The sequence below is a fragment of the Ranitomeya variabilis genome, chromosome 2, assembly GCF_051348905.1.
Source record: "Ranitomeya variabilis isolate aRanVar5 chromosome 2, aRanVar5.hap1, whole genome shotgun sequence".
NCBI lineage: Eukaryota > Metazoa > Chordata > Amphibia > Anura > Dendrobatidae > Ranitomeya > Ranitomeya variabilis.
The window spans coordinates 842,205,821-842,225,852 of NC_135233.1; the positions used below are offsets into that span (position 1 = coordinate 842,205,821).

At 46.2% G+C, this 20,032-nt stretch overlaps 1 protein-coding gene across 1 annotated transcript in view; it reads right to left on the reverse strand.

Moving 5' to 3' along the window:
- Window positions 1-20,032, reverse strand: part of LOC143803966 (cytochrome P450 2K1-like) — a 271,585-nt gene that overhangs the window by 53,456 nt on the left and 198,097 nt on the right. Inside the window, exon 5 of the mRNA XM_077281717.1 lies at window positions 2,057-2,206. Within this exon, the coding sequence (XP_077137832.1) occupies window positions 2,057-2,206 (150 nt within the window). The remainder of the gene's footprint in view (window positions 1-2,056; window positions 2,207-20,032) is intronic.

Genomic DNA, 20,032 nt, shown 5'->3' on the forward strand with positions numbered 1-20,032 from the left:
GGCAGTGGGCTTCATACAGTCTGATCAGAATGTTAAACTGAAAACCTCATGTTCAGTATTTAAATTTTTGCCTAGCGGCTTTAGATCAACGTATGATTTTGGGATGTGCGGTTCATGCTCTTTTTTTTTTTTCTTTTTGCACATAGCATGTACTTGTCTCTTTTTTTGGACCAGCACTCCTCCCATTTGGCTCAGGTGATTTTAATTAGCAGGAGACTGCAAAGTAAGGGGTCTAGCCCATTTTGGCTCTCACTGAAGAGCTGGAGGAAGGTGAGTTGAAATGCTCCCTTCATTTTGGTGCTGGTGCTGTGTGGCGGCCATTGTTGCTGTGGCTTTGTGCTGGTGGGGCGGCGCGGTCTGGAGTCTTGGGGACTCAGTCTCGCAGCATGGGTGCTGTGGGGCAACAGGCCGTCCGCCCTGCTGGTGCATGGCCGCTGCGGCGGTGGTCGCCGCACGGCTCCGCTCCGTTAGGGCGTTAGGACCCACTACGAGGTTTGCCGTGAAGGGGCAGTGGGCTTCATACAGTCTGATCAGAATGTTAAACTGAAAACCTCATGTTCAGTATTTAAATTTTTGCCTAGCGGCTTTAGATCAACGTATGATTTTGGGATGTGCGGTTCATGCTCTTTTTTTTTTTTTTTCTTTTTGCACATAGCATGTACTTGTCTCTTTTTTTGGACCAGCACTCCTCCCATTTGGCTCAGGTGATTTTAATTAGCAGGAGACTGCAAAGTAAGGGGTCTAGCCCATTTTGGCTCTCACTGAAGAGCTGGAGGAAGGTGAGTTGAAATGCTCCCTTCATTTTGGTGCTGGTGCTGTGTGGCGGCCATTGTTGCTGTGGCTTTGTGCTGGTGGGGCGGCGCGGTCTGGAGTCTTGGGGACTCAGTCTCGCAGCATGGGTGCTGTGGGGCAACAGGCCGTCCGCCCTGCTGGTGCATGGCCGCTGCGGCGGTGGTCGCCGCACGGCTCCGCTCCGTTAGGGCGTTAGGACCCACTACGAGGTTTGCCGTGAAGGGGCAGTGGGCTTCATACAGTCTGATCAGAATGTTAAACTGAAAACCTCATGTTCAGTATTTAAATTTTTGCCTAGCGGCTTTAGATCAACGTATGATTTTGGGATGTGCGGTTCATGCTCTTTTTTTTTTTTTTTTCTTTTTGCACATAGCATGTACTTGTCTCTTTTTTTGGACCAGCACTCCTCCCATTTGGCTCAGGTGATTTTAATTAGCAGGAGACTGCAAAGTAAGGGGTCTAGCCCATTTTGGCTCTCACTGAAGAGCTGGAGGAAGGTGAGTTGAAATGCTCCCTTCATTTTGGTGCTGGTGCTGTGTGGCGGCCATTGTTGCTGTGGCTTTGTGCTGGTGGGGCGGCGCGGTCTGGAGTCTTGGGGACTCAGTCTCGCAGCATGGGTGCTGTGGGGCAACAGGCCGTCCGCCCTGCTGGTGCATGGCCGCTGCGGCGGTGGTCGCCGCACGGCTCCGCTCCGTTAGGGCGTTAGGACCCACTACGAGGTTTGCCGTGAAGGGGCAGTGGGCTTCATACAGTCTGATCAGAATGTTAAACTGAAAACCTCATGTTCAGTATTTAAATTTTTGCCTAGCGGCTTTAGATCAACGTATGATTTTGGGATGTGCGGTTCATGCTCTTTTTTTTTTTTTCTTTTTGCACATTTAATGTACTTTGTATTTTGTACTTTATATTTGGAACTCTGAACATCAACCAGTTTTTATATTATCTATGTACCCTCAGCAGTAAGAGGTGGGAGTTTGGGGGTTATTAAAAGAGGGGAATTCACCCTTCCTTTTACTCTTTGTGTCGTGTCTTGTTTTCATGTATATTAATTTTTAAAATTTGAAATCCAATAAAAAAAAATCCATTTTTTAAAGTTTTGGTTGCTATTGACAGCGAAATCTTAGGTGAAAATTGTTGAGATCAAATTGAGCCCACTTTTTACTCTTCCATCCAACATGTGACATACATGCATTTCACGTGTCAAGAATGGGTTTACAATCATTAGTAAAGTCTCTACATAAGCTAAAAAAATCCAATGAATTACCTTTCTGAGAAAGGAAGACTTCCACCATTTGACGAGCCTGTACTTTAATTCTCCCCTCCAGAACCTTCTTGCCCAAACCCAGGTTGCGCAAAATCTTTAGGCCAAGGCGCCGCTGCAGTTTCCAATGTTCCCCATTAGAGAAAATTATTCCTAGAAAGAAATCACAACCCAGTGAAATCCTATTTTTTGATTGTTCTATGTCCTAGTACCATTATAAAAAAAATAGTTTTTGAAATATTTGAGATCAGTACTATGTCCAATGTAATTTTTTTTTAATGAAAGCCAGGAGACCCAAACTACGAAAGTATTTCTTTGAGAATTTCATGGAAAACTAGAATGGTGTTTTTTGGTTCATTTGTACACTACTGAAAACCAATCTTTCACAATCTTTCACCAAATGTAACCGTGTACTGGCATTGAGACATTAAGTAACAATATACATTATAGGGAATATGTCTCCATGAGAACGCAGTCCAATCTGTATTCACCATGTTATAGAGCACAAGGAGTGGAGAAGATTGAAATATTATTTTACAAGAATAGAGTCAGTATAACCTGTGTTTTAATCATTAAACATCTGAGCTTTCCTGGATTTTCAGTCCATTGGGCGGTCTCAGAGATGGATTTAGGTTTTCTGGCACCCGGGACAAGAAGTCAGTTTGCCTCCCCCCCAGCACATATGAAATTTGCACACTTAGCAACGTGTCGACAACCTACTCGCCCTAATTCAATGTTCATTGAAAAACAGAGAAGCAAAAGACACACTCATTGTCACGTAAAAGCGCAAGTTCGAAAATCTCAATGAGTGAAGAGGCCAGGTGATGACTGCTGGAACCTGCAAGCAGAGCTCAATCCTTTTAGTGAGTAAATTTCATGTTGTTAAGATTGGCTGCAAGTCATCATTTTTATAACTAAAGGGTGCGTTGAGATTTAAGATGAAAGTATGCAGTCACTATAAGTGGCTGCAGGCTTTTGAATTCTCATGCACTGAAGTCTCCCTTGCACAAGTATGAGATTTGAATACTTCTGGCCACATTGCGACTAGACGTGCCCGGCCTCGCTCAATTCATTTTCTTCGAGTGAGTGTCTAGTCAGCACGTGATCACATGTATGCAAATCGCCAGCATGAGAGAATCCTGCGACGGTTGCGTCGTGTTTTGGCGGACCGTCAGCACAAAAAAAGTTACATGTAACGTTTTTCTGTGCGTCGAGTCCGCCATTTTCGACCGCGCATGTGCTGCCGAAACTCTGCCCCCTCCTCCCCGGACCTTACAATGGGGCAGCGGAAGCGTCGTAAGACTGCTTCCGCTGTGCACGTCGGACATTATTTTCACAACGCGTGTCGGCACGTCGGGCCGATGCTAGTGTGAAAGCAGCCTTAGTATCACAAAAAACATTTCCATCCATGCACTTGATAGATGATGTCATCTCTGGGGTCGTTCTTTCTTCTTGTCCAGACTCCATGAGTTTTCTCATCCAGAGCCTGTCTCTGCAGACTGCCGACTTCTCCGGTCTTCTGCAGCACATCCCAACATGATGCCCTTAAACAAAGCAGCGTCATTATAATTCTCCCTAATAAAAATATCTGCCCTACGCTGAGCCCCTGAATAAATAATTGCCCCTCACTATATTCCCTGTACAAAATATGACCCCCACACTGTCCCTCTTATGGTACATGCCCTCCACACTGCCATCTCCTTTCCATACTGGGCCCCCTCTTCACACTGTTCTCTCACACTGAGTCCCCCCTATAGGTTCCATTCCCTAAACTGTACCCCCCTCATCACACTCCCCCCTCTTGGGTATACTGTCGATTCTTGGCTGTGCCCTTACCCTGTTGCCCCATGCTACACCCCCACACTACTCAGTCTCTAGTCTGTGCCTACTCCCACTTTTTTCCCCATACTGTCTCCTCACACTATTCCCCTCAAAAGTTTCTCACACATTTCCCCCTCCCTCCTCATGCATTTACCCTCTCAATTGCCACACTACCTCCTCCAACTCCCCATACATCACTCTCGCTCCCCATACTGTGTCCTCATACATTTTTACCTCGCTCCTCATACTGTGTCTGCACCCTTCCCTGTACATGCTCCCATCTCATACCTTCCTCCTCATATTGTGTCTTCAAATGTCTCCCGCTCCCCATATTGGGTCTGCACCTGTCCCTTCCTTGCTCCCCAAACTTACCTTCAAATCATCCCCCGGTACCTGAAATCTAACCCAGCCCCATTACACTACATACCCCCATCACAGTAAATCTCCTTCAGCCCCGTCACAATAAATCTCCGCCACCCAGTAAATACCCCCTCACACACAGTAAATACCCCCCTCATACACAGTAAATACCCACACACACAGTATATACCCACGCACACACAGTAAATACCCCCCTAACACACACAGTATATACCCCCTCACACACACAGTAAATACTCCCTGTACACAGTAAATACCCCCTCACATAAAGTAAATACTCCCTCACATACACAGTAAATACCCCAAACACACAAACACACAGTAAATACCCCCACAGAGTAAATACCTGTCAGGACTCTGAACATTTTGATTACCTTTTGTGCATTACTGCCCTTTTCCAAGATGGCGTCTTTGGTCTCATGTGCACTGTTTCTTCCTGCTATATAACTCCACCCCAGCCTTTAGTCTGTGCTAGAGTATTCTGCCTTGCATCCAGCTCCTGACGACTCCCTGGCTTTGCACCTGCACCTGCTCCTGTGAACCTGTGTGGAGATCCTGCTACTCAGTTCTGAGTTTCTGCTGCATACATCGGTTTCCAGTAATCCTCCATCTGGCTGCTTGTGTTTGTTTCCATCTGCATTTGCTGGACATGTAAGCTGTTGCTGCTTTGCTTAAACCTGAGACTTTTACCCAGGCCTCCCTGGTTGTGCTAAGATATTATTTGAACTGCCTTATAAGCATATCTATCTGTATTTGGACTACCAAGGACTTATTCGTGTCAAGTTTCCTCAAGAATAATTGTGCTTCATAGACTTTCTGCATGATTGCATTTTCCTTTGAAGTTTCCTATAGACTGTTAAGCTGCGCTTAATATTTACACCAAGTGTTGTGGACTTGAGTTTCTCTCTGCACCTGTTTGAATCACCGTGTGATAATATAGACTTTACCACTTATAAAACTGTGTCCTGTAGTTGTCTTGTTCCATGCAAAGAGTCTCCTGAGTTATCCCTTATAATCTTTACAGGAAACTCTAGCCTCAAAAGAGGAGACTGCTAGAACAATGACTGCAGAAAGCAGACTAGAGAAGGTGTTCTCCATAATAAGATCACTGCAGAAAGATGTGGAAGGTCTGCAAAAGAAGTTTGGAAGCTTTGAACACAATCAACAAGTGTTTGGGCAAACTTTGCAGGACTTAAGCACCCGCATGGCAGCCCAGGAAAACAAATTTGCTGGCATAGAGTCCCAGTATGGATGGGCTTTTCAGGACATAAGCACGCAAATGGCTGCACAAGCGACTTTACCATCTGGGCAACCTCCACCAGCTAGCCCACCTAAGTTGCCCCCATTCACATTTAATGGTGATCGCAACAAATTTCGTGGCTTTGTGAATCAATGTATGCTATATTTTGATGTGCATGCTGACCGTTTTCCTAATGATAGATCCAAAGTATTGTGTGTAATAATGCTGCTGACCGCACGAGCGCTCGCCTGGGCGAATCCGATGATTGAGTCTCGTGACCCGCGGTTAAATAATTTGGACGATTTTTTGGCCGCTATGGCATTAATGTTTGATGACCCTAATCGCCGTGCAACCGCTGAATCTGCTTTATTGTCTTTACGCCAGGCTAAACGTTCTGTTATTGAGTATGCTACTGAATTCAGGAGATTAGCGGTAGATACTAATTGGGACAGTTATGCACAATTGCCTATATTTAAAAGGGGTCTGTCTAGCATTGTAAAGGATGAATTAGCTCGCTCTGAATCACCACAAGAGCTAGAAACATTTATACAGCATTGTGTGTGTATTGACATTCTCCTTACTTAGCATAGGCAGGAGAAGTTTGCTGCATGTAACCGTATTTCTAACTTTTCCCTTCCTTCCAAAGAGCCTGCAAGTAAAACATCTCGAGAGGTAGAGGAGGTGCCCATGCAAATTGATTCTGTTCAGAGGGGTGAGAGTAATGAGTGCCGGGAGCATCGCCTTCGAGAAAGTCTATGTTTCTACTGCGGCCAGTCTGACCACTTTCTAATCAACTGTCCCAAGTGTCCCAAGCAGCCTAGCAAGGTGCTAGCAGCAGTAGGGGAGTATGACAACTATGATGATGAATCTGACATCTCTGAATGTAGCCTGCCTTTAAACTCTATATTCCATTCACTTTCTATGACTTCACTAGCCAAGGAGCTAAATGAAAAGAACTCTCACTGTTCTCTTCCAATTAAGATCCTGTGTACAGGACAGTGGATTTCCAGTGCAGCTATGATTGACTCTGGTGCAGGTGGCAATTTTATGGATATCGCATTTGCCAAGGAACATGGTATTGAAATTCATCAAAGAGCCTCTCCAATTACCATGGAAACAGTGGATGGGTCACCTTTAATCTCCGGGCCTGTGGGTCAGGAGACTGCACCCCTTGAGATTTTGTTGGAGCCTAATCATAAAGAGCAACTCTCTTTCTTGTTAATTTCTTCTTCTCTATTCCTGTGATTTTAGGCATCCCTTGGCTGCATTCTCAGAATCCAACTATCAACTGGGAGACCAAGGAGATTATCTTTCCAACAAGGAGCAACTCAGCATTAACTGAAGCTGTCCCCGAGTCCACAGCTACGGAACCACCGGTACAGGTATTTACTTTACCTTCAGCATATAAAGAGTTCTCTGACATCTGTGACAAAAAGAATGCAGATCAGCTTCTTCCACACAGGCATTATGACTGTCCCATTGAGTTGCTTCCTGGGGCAGCTATTCCTTTTGGTAACATATATCCTTTGGCGGCACCTGAGCTTCAAGCCTTAATGGAGTATATTGATGAAAATCTGGCCAAAGGCTTCATATGTCCTTCTTCTTCACCAGCAGGGGCACCTATATTTTTTGTAAAGAAGGATGGGTGTTATGATCCGGTGGCCTTGGAGCTGCATGAGACTTTCTCTGGAGAAGGTGGAACCTGTACTGACCGCAACCCTAAACTGACACCGCAACTAGAAGTAGCTGTGGGGTGTACCTAACACATCCTAGATATCTCGACACAGCCGGAGGACTAAATAACCCTATAGATGGAAATGGGAATTCTATCTTGCCTCAGAGCAGAAACCCCAAAGGATAGGCAGCCCCCCACAAATATTGACTGTGAATATTAGAGAAAAGACACACACGGGCTGAAAACAGGATTTAGCAAAAGAGGCACTTCTAGCTAAACAGTAAAGGATAGGACAGAGTACTAAGCGGTCAGTATTAAAACCCTAAAAATATCCACAGCAGAAAATACAAAAATTCCACATCTAACTAAAGACATAGAATGTATATCTGCATCTCCAGAGAATCCAGCATGACTGGAAAAATCCAAACAAGTCTAAGCTGGACAAGAAAAAACAATGAATTGTTCTGAATTGTACAGCACACTGCATGTGTGCTGCAGGAAAATAAACCAGACACTTATCTTTGCTGAATTGGCAGCAGAGCAGAAGGAACCAGACAGAGATGTAAACCCTCCAAGAACAATGGACAACTGGCAAGGACTAATGGATCCTGCACACCTAAATACCTAGTAGAGCTGCAATAAGCAGAAACACCTGCCCTGGATTACAACCCAGAGACAACTGCGCTACCACCAACAACCACCGGAGGGAACCCAAGAGCAGAATTCACAACAGTACCCCCCCTTGAAGAGGGGTCACCGATCCCTCACCAGAGCCCCCAGGCCGATCAGGACGAGCCAGATGAAAGGCATGGACCAAATCGGCAGCATGGACATCAGAGGCAAAAACCCAGGAATTATCCTCCTGGCCATAACCCTTCCATTTGACAAGGTACTGAAGCCTCCGCCTCGAAAAGCGAGAATCCAAAATCTTCTCAACCACATACTCCAACTCCCCATCAACCAACACAGGGGCCGGAGGATCAACAGAGGGAACAACGGGCACCACATATTTCCGCAATAAAGATCTATGGAAGACATTATGGATAGCAAAAGAGGCCGGAAGGGCCAATCGAAAAGACACCGGATTAATAATCTCAGAAATCCTATAAGGACCAATAAACCGAGGCTTAAACTTAGGGGAAGTGTTGTGAATTTGCTTTTTGCTCCCTCTAGTGGTTACTAGTTTTTTGACTCTGGTTTTTCTGTCATTCCTTTTATCCGCACCTGGGTCGTTAGTTAGGGGTGTTGCTATATAAGCTCCCTGGACCTTCAGTTCAATGCCTGGCAACGTAGTTATCAGAGCTAGTCTGCTGTGCTCTTGTCTACTGATCCTGGTTCCAGTTATATCAGCTAAGTCTGCCTTTTGCTTTTTGCTATTTGTTTTGGTTTTGTATTTTTGTCCAGCTTGTTCCAAATCTATATCCTGACCTTTGCTGGAAGCTCTAGGGGGCTGGTGTTCTCCCCCCGGACCGTTAGACGGTTCGGGGGTTCTTGAATTTCCAGTGTGGATTTTGATAGGGTTTTTGTTGACCATATAAGTTACCTTTCTTTATTCTGCTATCAGTAAGCGGGCCTCTCTGTGCTAAACCTGGTTCATTTCTGTGTTTGTCATTTCCTCTTACCTCACCGTCATTATTTGTGGGGGGCTTCTATCCAGCTTTGGGGTCCCCTTCTCTGGAGGCAAGAAAGGTCTTTGTTTTCCTCTACTAGGGGTAGCTAGATTCTCCGGCTGGCGCGTGTCATCTAGAATCAACGTAGGAATGATCCCCGGCTACTTCTAGTGTTGGCGTTAGGAGTAGATATATGGTCAACCCAGTTACCACTGCCCTATGAGCTGGATTTTTGTATTCTGCAGACTTCCACGTTCCTCTGAGACCCTCGCCATTGGGGTCATAACAGTTTGCCAGGCCCGTATTAAATGTTTAATGCATTGCAGAAGAGGGATTATAAGAAAGAAGATTTTGAGGTTTTTTTTTTCTCTCCTTCCCCTTTACCTCAGAGTGGCTATGCTTGCTGCAGACATGAATGTCCAGACCTTGATTACAAGTGTGGACCAGCTGGCTACTCGTGTGCAGGGCATACAAGACTATGTTATCAGAAATCCTAGGTCAGAACCTAAAATACCGATTCCTGAACTGTTTTCCGGAGACAGGTTTAAGTTTAGGAATTTCGTGAATAATTGTAAATTGTTTTTGTCCCTGAGACCCTGTTCATCAGGAGATTCTGCTCAGCAAGTAAAAATTGTTATTTCGTTCTTACGGGGCGACCCTCAGGATTGGGCTTTTTCGCTGGCGCCAGGAGATCCGGCATTGGCTGATCTTGATGCGTTTTTTCTGGCGCTCGGTTTACTTTATGAGGAACCCAATCTTGAGATTCAGGCAGAAAAGGCCTTGCTGTCTATGTCTCAGGGGCAGGACGAGGCTGAAGTGTATTGCCAAAAATTTCGGAAATGGTCCGTGCTGACACATTGGAACGAGTGTGCACTGGCCGCTAATTTTAGAAATGGCCTTTCTGAAGCCATTAAGAATGTTATGGTGGGTTTTCCCATTCCCACAGGTCTGAATGATACTATGGCACTGGCTATTCAAATTGACCGGCGGTTGCGGGAGCGCAAAACCGCAAATTCCCTCATGGTGTTGTCTGAACAGACACCTAATTCGGTGCAATGTGATAGAAAAACCGCAAATTCCCTCATGGTGTTGTCTGAACAGACACCTGATTTAATGCAATGTGATAGAATCCTGACTAGAAATGAGCGGAAAATTCATAGACGCCGGAATGGCTTGTGCTACTACTGTGGTGATTCTACACATGTTATCTCAGCATGCTCTAAACGTATAGCTAAGGTTGTTAGTCCTGTCACCGTTGGTAATTTGCAACCTAAATTTATTCTGTCTGTAACTTTGATTTGCTCACTGTCATCTTATCCTGTCATGGCGTTTGTAGATTCAGGTGCTGCCCTGAGTCTCATGGATCTCTCATTTGCTAAGCGCTGTGGATTTACTCTTGAACCATTAGAAAATCCTATTCCTCTTAGGGGTATTGATGCTACACCATTGGCAGCAAATAAACCGCAGTATTGGACTCAGGTTACCATGTGCATGACTCCTGAACACCGCGAGGTGATACGTTTCCTGGTTTTACATAAAATGCATGATTTGGTCGTTTTAGGGCTGCCATGGTTACAGACCCATAATCCAGTCCTGGACTGGAAGGCTATGTCAGTCTCAAGTTGGGGCTGTCGTGGTATTCATGAGGATTCCCTGCCTGTGTCTATTGCTTCTTCTACGCCTTCGGAAGTTCCGGAGTATTTGTCTGATTATCAGGATGTCTTCAGTGAGTCTGAGTCCAGTGCACTGCCTCCTCATAGGGACTGTGACTGTGCTATAGATTTGATCCCAGGCAGTAAATTTCCTAAGGGAAGACTGTTTAATCTGTCGGTACCTGAACATACCGCTATGCGTTCATATATCAAGGAGTCTCTGGAAAAAGGACATATTCGTCCGTCTTCTTCCCCTCTTGGTGCGGGATTCTTTTTTGTGGCAAAAAAGGACGGATCTTTGAGACCTTGTATTGATTATCGGCTTTTAAATAAGATCACTGTCAAATTTCAGTATCCTTTACCGCTGTTGTCTGACTTGTTTGCCCGGATTAAGGGTGCCAAGTGGTTCACCAAGATAGACCTTCGTGGTGCGTACAACCTTGTGCGCATTAAGCAAGGTGATGAATGGAAAACCGCATTCAATACGCCCGAAGGTCATTTTGAGTACTTGGTGATGCCTTTTGGGCTCTCCAATGCGCCTTCAGTTTTTCAGTCCTTTATGCATGACATTTTCCGGAAGTATCTGGATAAATTTTTGATTGTTTATCTGGATGATATTTTGGTTTTTTCTGATAATTGGGATTCGCATGTGGAGCAGGTCAGGTTGGTCTTTAAAATTTTGCGTGAAAATTCTTTGTTTGTCAAGGGCTCAAAGTGTCTCTTTGGTGTACAGAAGGTTCCCTTTTTGGGGTTCATTTTTTCCCCTTCTGCTGTGGAGATGGACCCAGTCAAGGTCCGAGCTATTCTTGATTGGACTCAGCCCTCGTCAGTTAAGAGTCTTCAGAAGTTCTTGGGCTTCGCTAACTTCTACCGTCGTTTTATCGCTAATTTTTCTAGCATTGTGAAACCTTTGACGGATATGACCAAGAAGGGCTCCGATGTAGCTAACTGGGCTCCTGCTGCCGTGGAGGCTTTCCAGGAGTTGAAACGCCGGTTTACTTCGGCGCCTGTTTTGTGCCAGCCTGACGTCTCACTTCCCTTTCAGGTTGAGGTGGATGCTTCGGAGATTGGGGCAGGGGCCGTTTTGTCGCAGAGAGGCCCTGGTTGCTCTGTTATGAAACCTTGTGCCTTTTTCTCTAGGAAGTTTTCGCCTGCCGAGCGAAATTATGATGTGGGCAATCGGGAGTTGTTGGCCATGAAATGGGCATTTGAGGAGTGGCGTCATTGGCTCGAGGGTGCTAAGCATCGTGTGGTGGTCTTGACTGATCACAAAAATCTGATGTATCTCGAGTCTGCTAAACGCCTTAATCCGAGACAGGCCCGCTGGTCATTGTTTTTCTCCCGCTTTGATTTTGTTGTCTCGTATTTACCAGGTTCAAAGAATGTGAAGGCCGATGCTCTTTCTAGGAGCTTTGTGCCTGATGCTCCTGGAGTCGCTGATCCTGTTGGTATTCTTAAAGATGGAGTTATCTTGTCAGCTATTTCTCCGGATCTGCGACATGTGTTGCAGAGATTTCAGGCTGATAGGCCTGAGTCTTGTCCACCTGACAGACTGTTTGTCCCGGATAAGTGGACCAGCAGAGTCATTTCCGAGGTTCATTCCTCGGTGTTGGCAGGTCACCCGGGAATTTTTGGCACCAGAGATCTGGTGGCCAGGTCCTTTTGGTGGCCTTCCTTGTCAAGGGATGTGCGGTCATTTGTGCAGTCCTGTGGGACTTGTGCTCGAGCTAAGCCTTGCTGTTCTCGTGCCAGCGGTTTGCTCTTGCCCTTGCCTGTCCCGAAGAGACCTTGGACACATATCTCCATGGATTTCATTTCTGATCTTCCGCTATCTCAGGGCATGTCCGTTATCTGGGTGATATGTGATCGCTTCTCCAAGATGGTCCATTTGGTTCCTTTGCCTAAGCTGCCTTCCTCTTCCGATCTGGTTCCTGTGTTTTTCCAGAACGTGGTTCGTTTGCACGGCATCCCTGAGAATATTGTGTCAGACAGAGGATCCCAGTTCGTTTCCAGGTTCTGGCGATCCTTTTGTAGTAGGATGGGCATTGATTTGTCGTTTTCGTCTGCTTTCCATCCTCAGACTAATGGACAGACGGAGCGAACCAATCAGACTTTGGAGGCTTATTTGAGGTGTTTTGTCTCTGCTGATCAGGACGATTGGGTGACATTCTTGCCGTTGGCTGAGTTTGCCCTTAATAATCGGGCTAGTTCCGCCACCTTGGTTTCGCCTTTTTTCTGCAACTCTGGTTTCCATCCTCGCTTTTCTTCGGGTCATGTGGAGCCTTCTGACTGTCCTGGGGTGGATTCTGTGGTGGATAGGTTGCAGCAGATCTGGAATCATGTGGTGGACAACTTGAAGTTGTCACAGGAGAAGGCTCAGCGCTTTGCCAACCGCCGCCGCGGTGTGGGTCCCCGACTACGCGTTGGGGATTTGGTGTGGCTTTCTTCCCGCTTTGTTCCTATGAAGGTCTCCTCTCCCAAATTTAAACCTCGTTTTATTGGGCCTTACAAGATATTGGAAATCCTTAATCCTGTATCTTTTCGTCTGGATCTTCCTGTGTCGTTTGCTATTCACAATGTATTTCATAGGTCCTTGTTGCGGCGGTACATTGTGCCTGTAGTTCCTTCTGCTGAGCCTCCTGCTCCGGTGTTGGTTGAGGGCGAGTTGGAGTACGTGGTGGAGAAGATCTTGGATTCTCGCCTCTCCAGGCGGAGGCTTCAGTACCTGGTCAAGTGGAAGGGCTATGGTCAGGAGGATAATTCCTGGGTGGTCGCCTCTGATGTTCATGCGGCCGATTTAGTTCGTGCCTTTCATGCCGCTCATCCTGATCGCCCTGGTGGTCGTGGTGAGGGTTCGGTGACCCCTCATTAAGGGGGGGGTACTGTTGTGAATTTGCTTTTTGCTCCCTCTAGTGGTTACTAGTTTTTTGACTCTGGTTTTTCTGTCATTCCTTTTATCCGCACCTGGGTCGTTAGTTAGGGGTGTTGCTATATAAGCTCCCTGGACCTTCAGTTCAATGCCTGGCAACGTAGTTATCAGAGCTAGTCTGCTGTGCTCTTGTCTACTGATCCTGGTTCCAGTTATATCAGCTAAGTCTGCCTTTTGCTTTTTGCTATTTGTTTTGGTTTTGTATTTTTGTCCAGCTTGTTCCAAATCTATATCCTGACCTTTGCTGGAAGCTCTAGGGGGCTGGTGTTCTCCCCCCGGACCGTTAGACGGTTCGGGGGTTCTTGAATTTCCAGTGTGGATTTTGATAGGGTTTTTGTTGACCATATAAGTTACCTTTCTTTATTCTGCTATCAGTAAGCGGGCCTCTCTGTGCTAAACCTGGTTCATTTCTGTGTTTGTCATTTCCTCTTACCTCACCGTCATTATTTGTGGGGGGCTTCTATCCAGCTTTGGGGTCCCCTTCTCTGGAGGCAAGAAAGGTCTTTGTTTTCCTCTACTAGGGGTAGCTAGATTCTCCGGCTGGCGCGTGTCATCTAGAATCAACGTAGGAATGATCCCCGGCTACTTCTAGTGTTGGCGTTAGGAGTAGATATATGGTCAACCCAGTTACCACTGCCCTATGAGCTGGATTTTTGTATTCTGCAGACTTCCACGTTCCTCTGAGACCCTCGCCATTGGGGTCATAACAGGGAAGAAACCTTCATAGGAACATGACGGGAAGACAACCAGACCAGATCCCCAACCCGAAGCCGGGAACCAACACACCGACGACGGTTAGCAAAACGCTGAGCCTCCTCCTGAGACAACACCAAATTGTCCACCACATGAGCCCAAATCTGCTGCAACCTGTCAACCACAGAATCCACACCAGTACAGTCAGAAGGCTCAACTTGCCCTGAAGAAAAACGAGGATGAATACCAAAATTACAAAAGAAGGGCAAAACCAAGGTAGCCGAACTAGCCCAATTATTAAGGGCAAACTCGGCCAAAGGCAAGAAAGCCACCCAATCATCCTGATCAGCAGACACAAAGCATCTCAAATAAGTTTCCAAAGTCTGATTAGTTCGCTCGGTCTGGCCATTTGTCTGAGGATGAAATGCGGAAGAAAAAGACAAATCAATGCCCAGCTGTTGTGAATTCCGCTCTTGGGCTCCCTCCGGTGGTTGTAAGTGGCACGTTTGTGAATTCTGCTCTTGGGCTCCCTCCGGTGGTTTTAAGTGGTACTGCTGCTCCTTGGATTTAGCAGTCAGCAGCTGCTTCCACTGATTGTCTTTCTGGCTCGGCTATTTAACCTGGTTCTATCCTTCAGCCTGTGCCAGTTGTCAATGGTTCCTGCTTGGATTCACATCTCTGCTTGGATTTCCCTGATATTCTGACCAGTTCAGCAAAGATAAGTCCTTGCTTGTTCTTTTGCAGTTCACTTGTTGTGGACTTAATCGTTCTGCACTTTCTATGTTTTTTCTTGTCCAGCTTGTCAGTATGGATTTATTCAGTTAAGCTGGAAGCTCTGGGAAGCAGATTTACCCTCCACACCTTTAGTCAGGTGTGGAGATTTTTGTAAACTCTGTGGTGGATTTTTCTAGTTTTAATACTGACCGCACAGTATTCTGTCCTGTTCTATCTATCTAGCTAGACTGGCCTCCTTTGCTACATCCTGGTTTCATTCTGCATATGTCATTTCCCTCTCCACTCACAGTCAATATTTGTGAGGGGCTGCCTATTTTTTGGGGATTTTCTCTGAGGCAAGATAGCTTTCCTGTTTCTATCTTTAGGGGTAGTTAGTCCTCCGGCTGTGACGAGGTGTCTAGGGAGTGACAGGAACATCCCACGGCTACTTCTAGTGTTGTGTTAAGCTCAGGAACTGCGGTCAGTACAAGTACCACCTCCTACAGAGCACGTCCCATGTTGCTCCTAAACCACCTGTTCATAACACCCAGCCTAGCACAAAAGGCCCGCCAAAATCTAGAAACAAACTGGGAACCTCTGTCGGACACAATATTCTCCGGAATACCATGCAAACGAACCACATGCTGAAAAAACAACGGAACCAAATCAGAAGAGGAAGGCAATCTAGGCAAAAGTGTAATAGAGTGCAGGGTTGCGTATGTCACCACGGAACAGACAGACCAACTGTTGAAGGGGATTTATTAACAGGGGTAAAATTCTCCTCGCAGGGAGTAAACGGGATTAATAGTCAAGTAAAACAGTAAACAGTTAAGCGGAATCAAAGGGTTAACGAGTGTTCTTGTAACTTATCAGCCCAGGGAGGTCCTGACTGGAGGGTCCTTTTCCCAATGTGGATACAGTCACCAGCAGGGCTTGGGATCCTGAAGTCTCTTCTGTGTCTCCTGGAAGGTCCGGGGTTAAGTCTCTCTGCAATCTGTTCTTCGCAAAGTGAAAGTGAAACCAGGAAATGGCACAGTCTCGTTGCTTCTGCAAGAGCCTCTATGCACCAGGCTGACAGTCTCCCTGTATTAACGCTGTCACACACACTCTGGGTAGTTACTTATCACACTCAGGGATTCTTTGCTTGTCACTGCGGTCACCAGGGATTCTTTGCTTGTCACTGCGGTCACCAGGGCTGCACAGTCACTGTCTGATTCTGGAGGCTTCCAAATCTACACCCTCACATCCAGCCGTCACTCTGGTGGGTATCTCAGCTTCAGTGCCCTCACGGGGAGCACTCTGTCATGGGGAGCGCGGCGCTGCAGCCTGCTTTCTCTCTGGCACGCTGTCCCCTCTCTGGCGCGCTCTCTCTCCCGCACTTTTCTGACCACTCCCCTCTCTTTTCCCAGCAGTCAACCTGTCCCCTCTGTCCAGGGCAGAAAGTCTTCCCCCCAACAACCCAGCTGTCTGGCTAACTGGTTCCAGGCAAGGAGCAGGGAAAGCAACCTCCTTACATTGGCACCAAATGGACCATTTTAGAGAACCGGTCACAAACCACCCAGATAACAGACATCTTCTGGGAAACAGGAAGATCCGAAATAAAATCCATGGAAATGTGCGTCCAGGGCCTCTCAGGGACCGGCAAAGGCAACCGACATCCTCTGGGAAACCGGAAGATCTGAAATAAAATCAATAGAAATATGCATCCAGGGCCTCTCAGGGACCGGCAAAGGCAAAAGCAACCCACTAGCACGGGAACAACAAGGCTTAGCCCGCGCACAAGTCCCACAGGACTGCACAAAAGAACGCACATCTCGCGACAAAGAAGGCCACCAAAAGGACCTACCAACCAAATCTCTGGTACCAAAAATACCAGGATGGCCAGCCAACACAGAACAATGAACCTCAGAAATCACTCTACTAGTCCATCTATCAGGAACAAACAGTTTCCCCACTGGACAGCGGTCAGGTTTGTCAGCCTGAAATTCCTGAAGAACCCATCGTAAATCAGGGGAAATGGCAGAATGGACCACCCCTTCTTTCAGAATGCCGACCGGTTCAAGGACCTCAGGAGAATCAGGCAAAAAACTCCTAGAGAGGGCATCAGCCTTAATATTCTTAGAACCCGGAAGATACGAGACCATGAAATCAAAACGGGAAAAAAAGGGACCATCGAGCCTGTCTAAGATTCAGCCGCTTGGCAGACTCGAGGTAAATCAGATTTTTATGATCGGTCAAGACCACAATACGGTGCTTAGCTCCCTCAAGCCAATGTCGCCATTCCTCAAACGCCCACTTCATAGCCAACAACTCCCAATTGCCGACATCATAATTGCGTTCAGCAGGCGAAAACTTACGGGAAAAGAAGGCACACGGTTTCATCAAGGAACCATCAGAATTCCTCTGAGACAAAACGGCCCCTGCCCCAATCTCAGAATCGTCGACCTCAACCTGAAATGGAAGAGAAACATCCGGTTGACGCAACACCGGGGCAGAAGTAAATCGGCGTTTAAGCTCCTGAAAGGCAGAGACAGACACAGAGGACCAATCCGTCACATCAGCGCCTTTCTTCGTCAAATCGGTCAAGGGTTTAACCACACTGGAGAAGTTGGCAATGAAACGGCGATAACAATTAGCAAAGCCCAAAAATTTCTGAAGGCTCTTCACGGATGTGGGCTGAATCCAATCATGAATGGCCTGAACCTTAACCGGATCCATCTCAATAGATGAGGGAGAAAAAATGAAACCCAAAAAAGAAACCTTCGGCACTCCAAAGAGACACTTAGACCCCTTCACAAACAAAGCATTATCACGAAGGATCTGAAATACCATCCTGACCTGTTCCACACGAGACTCCCAATCATCGGAAAAAATTAAAATGTCATCCAAATATACAATCATGAATTTATCAAGATAAGTCCAGAAGATGTCGTGCATGAAGGACTGAAAAACAGATGGAGCATTAGAGAGCCCGAATGGCATCACAAGGTATTCAAAATGGCCTTCGGGCGTATTAAACGCAGTTTTCCATTCATCACCCTGCTTAATATGAACAAGATTATATGCCCCCCGAAGGTCAATCTTAGTAAACCAACTAGCCCCTTTAATCCTAGCAAACAAATCAGAAAGCAAAGGTAAAGGGTATTGAAACTTGACCGTGATCTTATTCAAGAGGCGATAATCAATACAGGGTCTCAAGGAGCCATCCTTCTTAGCAACAAAAAGAAATCCCACTCCCAACGGTGAAGAAGATGGCCGAATATGCCCTTTCTCCAAAGACTCCTTAACATAACTCCGCATGGCGGTATGTTCAGGCACAGACAGGTTGAAAAGTCGGCCCTTAGGAAACACACAGCCTGGAATCAAATCAATAGCACAATCACAGTCCCTATGCGGTGGAAGGGAACTTGACTTGGGCTCATCGAATACATCCTGAAAATCAGACAAAAACTCTGGAATTTCAGAAGAGGAGGAAGAGGAGATTGACTTCAAAGGAACGTCATTATGAACCCCCTGACAACCCCAACTAGTTACAGACGTAGACTTCCAATCAAACACAGGATTATGTACCTGCAACCATGGAAAACCCAGCACAATAGCATCATGCAAATTATGCAACACCAGAAAACGACAATCTTCCTGATGGGCTGGCGCCATGCACATGGTCACCTGTGTCCAAAACTGGGGTTTATTTTTAGCCAAAGGTGTAGCATCAATGCCCCTTAAAGGAATAGGATTCTGCAAAGACTGCAAGGGGAAACCACAACGCCTGGCAAATTCAAAGTCCATTAAGTTCAAAGTGGCGCCTGAATCCACAAACGCCATGACAGAAAATGATGACAATGAGCAGATCAAGGACACAGATAACAGAAATTTAGGTTGTACAGTACTGATGGTAACTGAACTAGCGATCCTCTTGGTACGCTTAGGGCAGACTGAAATGACATGAGAAGCATCGCCACAATAAAAACACAACCTATTCTGACGTCTGAATCCTTGTTTTTCCGTTCTAGACAGAATCCTATCACACTGCATAGGCTCAGGCATCTGCTCTGAGGACAACGCCACAGCGCGCACAGCTCTGCGCTCACGCAAGCGCTGATCAATCTGAATGGCCAGAGACATAGAATCACTCAGACCGACAGGCGTGGGAAACCCCACCATAACATCTTTAACAGATTCAGAAAGACCCTTTCTGAAAATTGCCACCAAAGCATCATCATTCCATTTAGTCAGCACAGACCATTTTCTAAATTTCTGACAATACAATTCTGCCGCCTCTTGACCCTGAGACAGGGCCAACAAGGTCTTCTCCGCTTGATCCACAGAATTTGGTTCATCATATAATAATCCTAGAGCCTGAAAAAAGGCGTCTACATTAAGCAAGGCCGGATTCCCAGATTCCAGGGAAAATGCCCAATCCTGAGGATCGCCAAGCAGCTGGGAGATGACAATTTTAACCTGCTGAATGGGATCACCAGAGGAACGAGGTTTCAGAGCAAAAAACAGTTTACAGTTGTTTTTAAAACTCAAAAATTTGGACCTGTCCCCAAAAAACAAATCAGGAGTAGGAATCCTAGGCTCTAAAACCGGAGTCTGAACAATATAATCCGAAATACCCTGTACCCTAGCAGCAAGCTGGTCTACACGAGAAGCTAATCCCTGAACATCCATGCTAGCACAAGACTCCACAGCCACCCAGAGGAAAAGAGGGAAGGAGAGACAAAGCAGACTACAGAAAAAAAAAAGGCTCAACACCCTTCTTCCCTTCTTCTGAGATGCATTTAACTCATTGTAGGCCAGTTGTACTGTTATGATCCGGTGGCCTTGGAGCCGCATGAGACATTCTCTGGAGAAGGTGGAACCTGTACTGACCGCAACCCTAAACTGACACCGCAACTAGAAGTAGCTGTGGGGTGTACCTAACACATCCTAGATACCTCGACACAGCCGGAGGACTAAATAACCCTATAGATGGAAATGGGAATTCTATCTTGCCTCAGAGCAGAAACCCCAAAGGATAGGCAGCCCCCCACAAATATTGACTGTGAATATTAGTGAAAAGACACACACAGGCTGAAAACAGGATTTAGCAAAAGAGGCACTTCTAGCTAAATAGTAAAGGATAGGACAGAGTACTAAGCGGTCAGTATTAAAACCCTAAAAATATCCACAGCAGAAAATACAAAAATTCCACATCTAACTAAAGACATAGAATGTATATCTGCATCTCCAGAGAATCCAGCATGACTGGAAAAATCCAA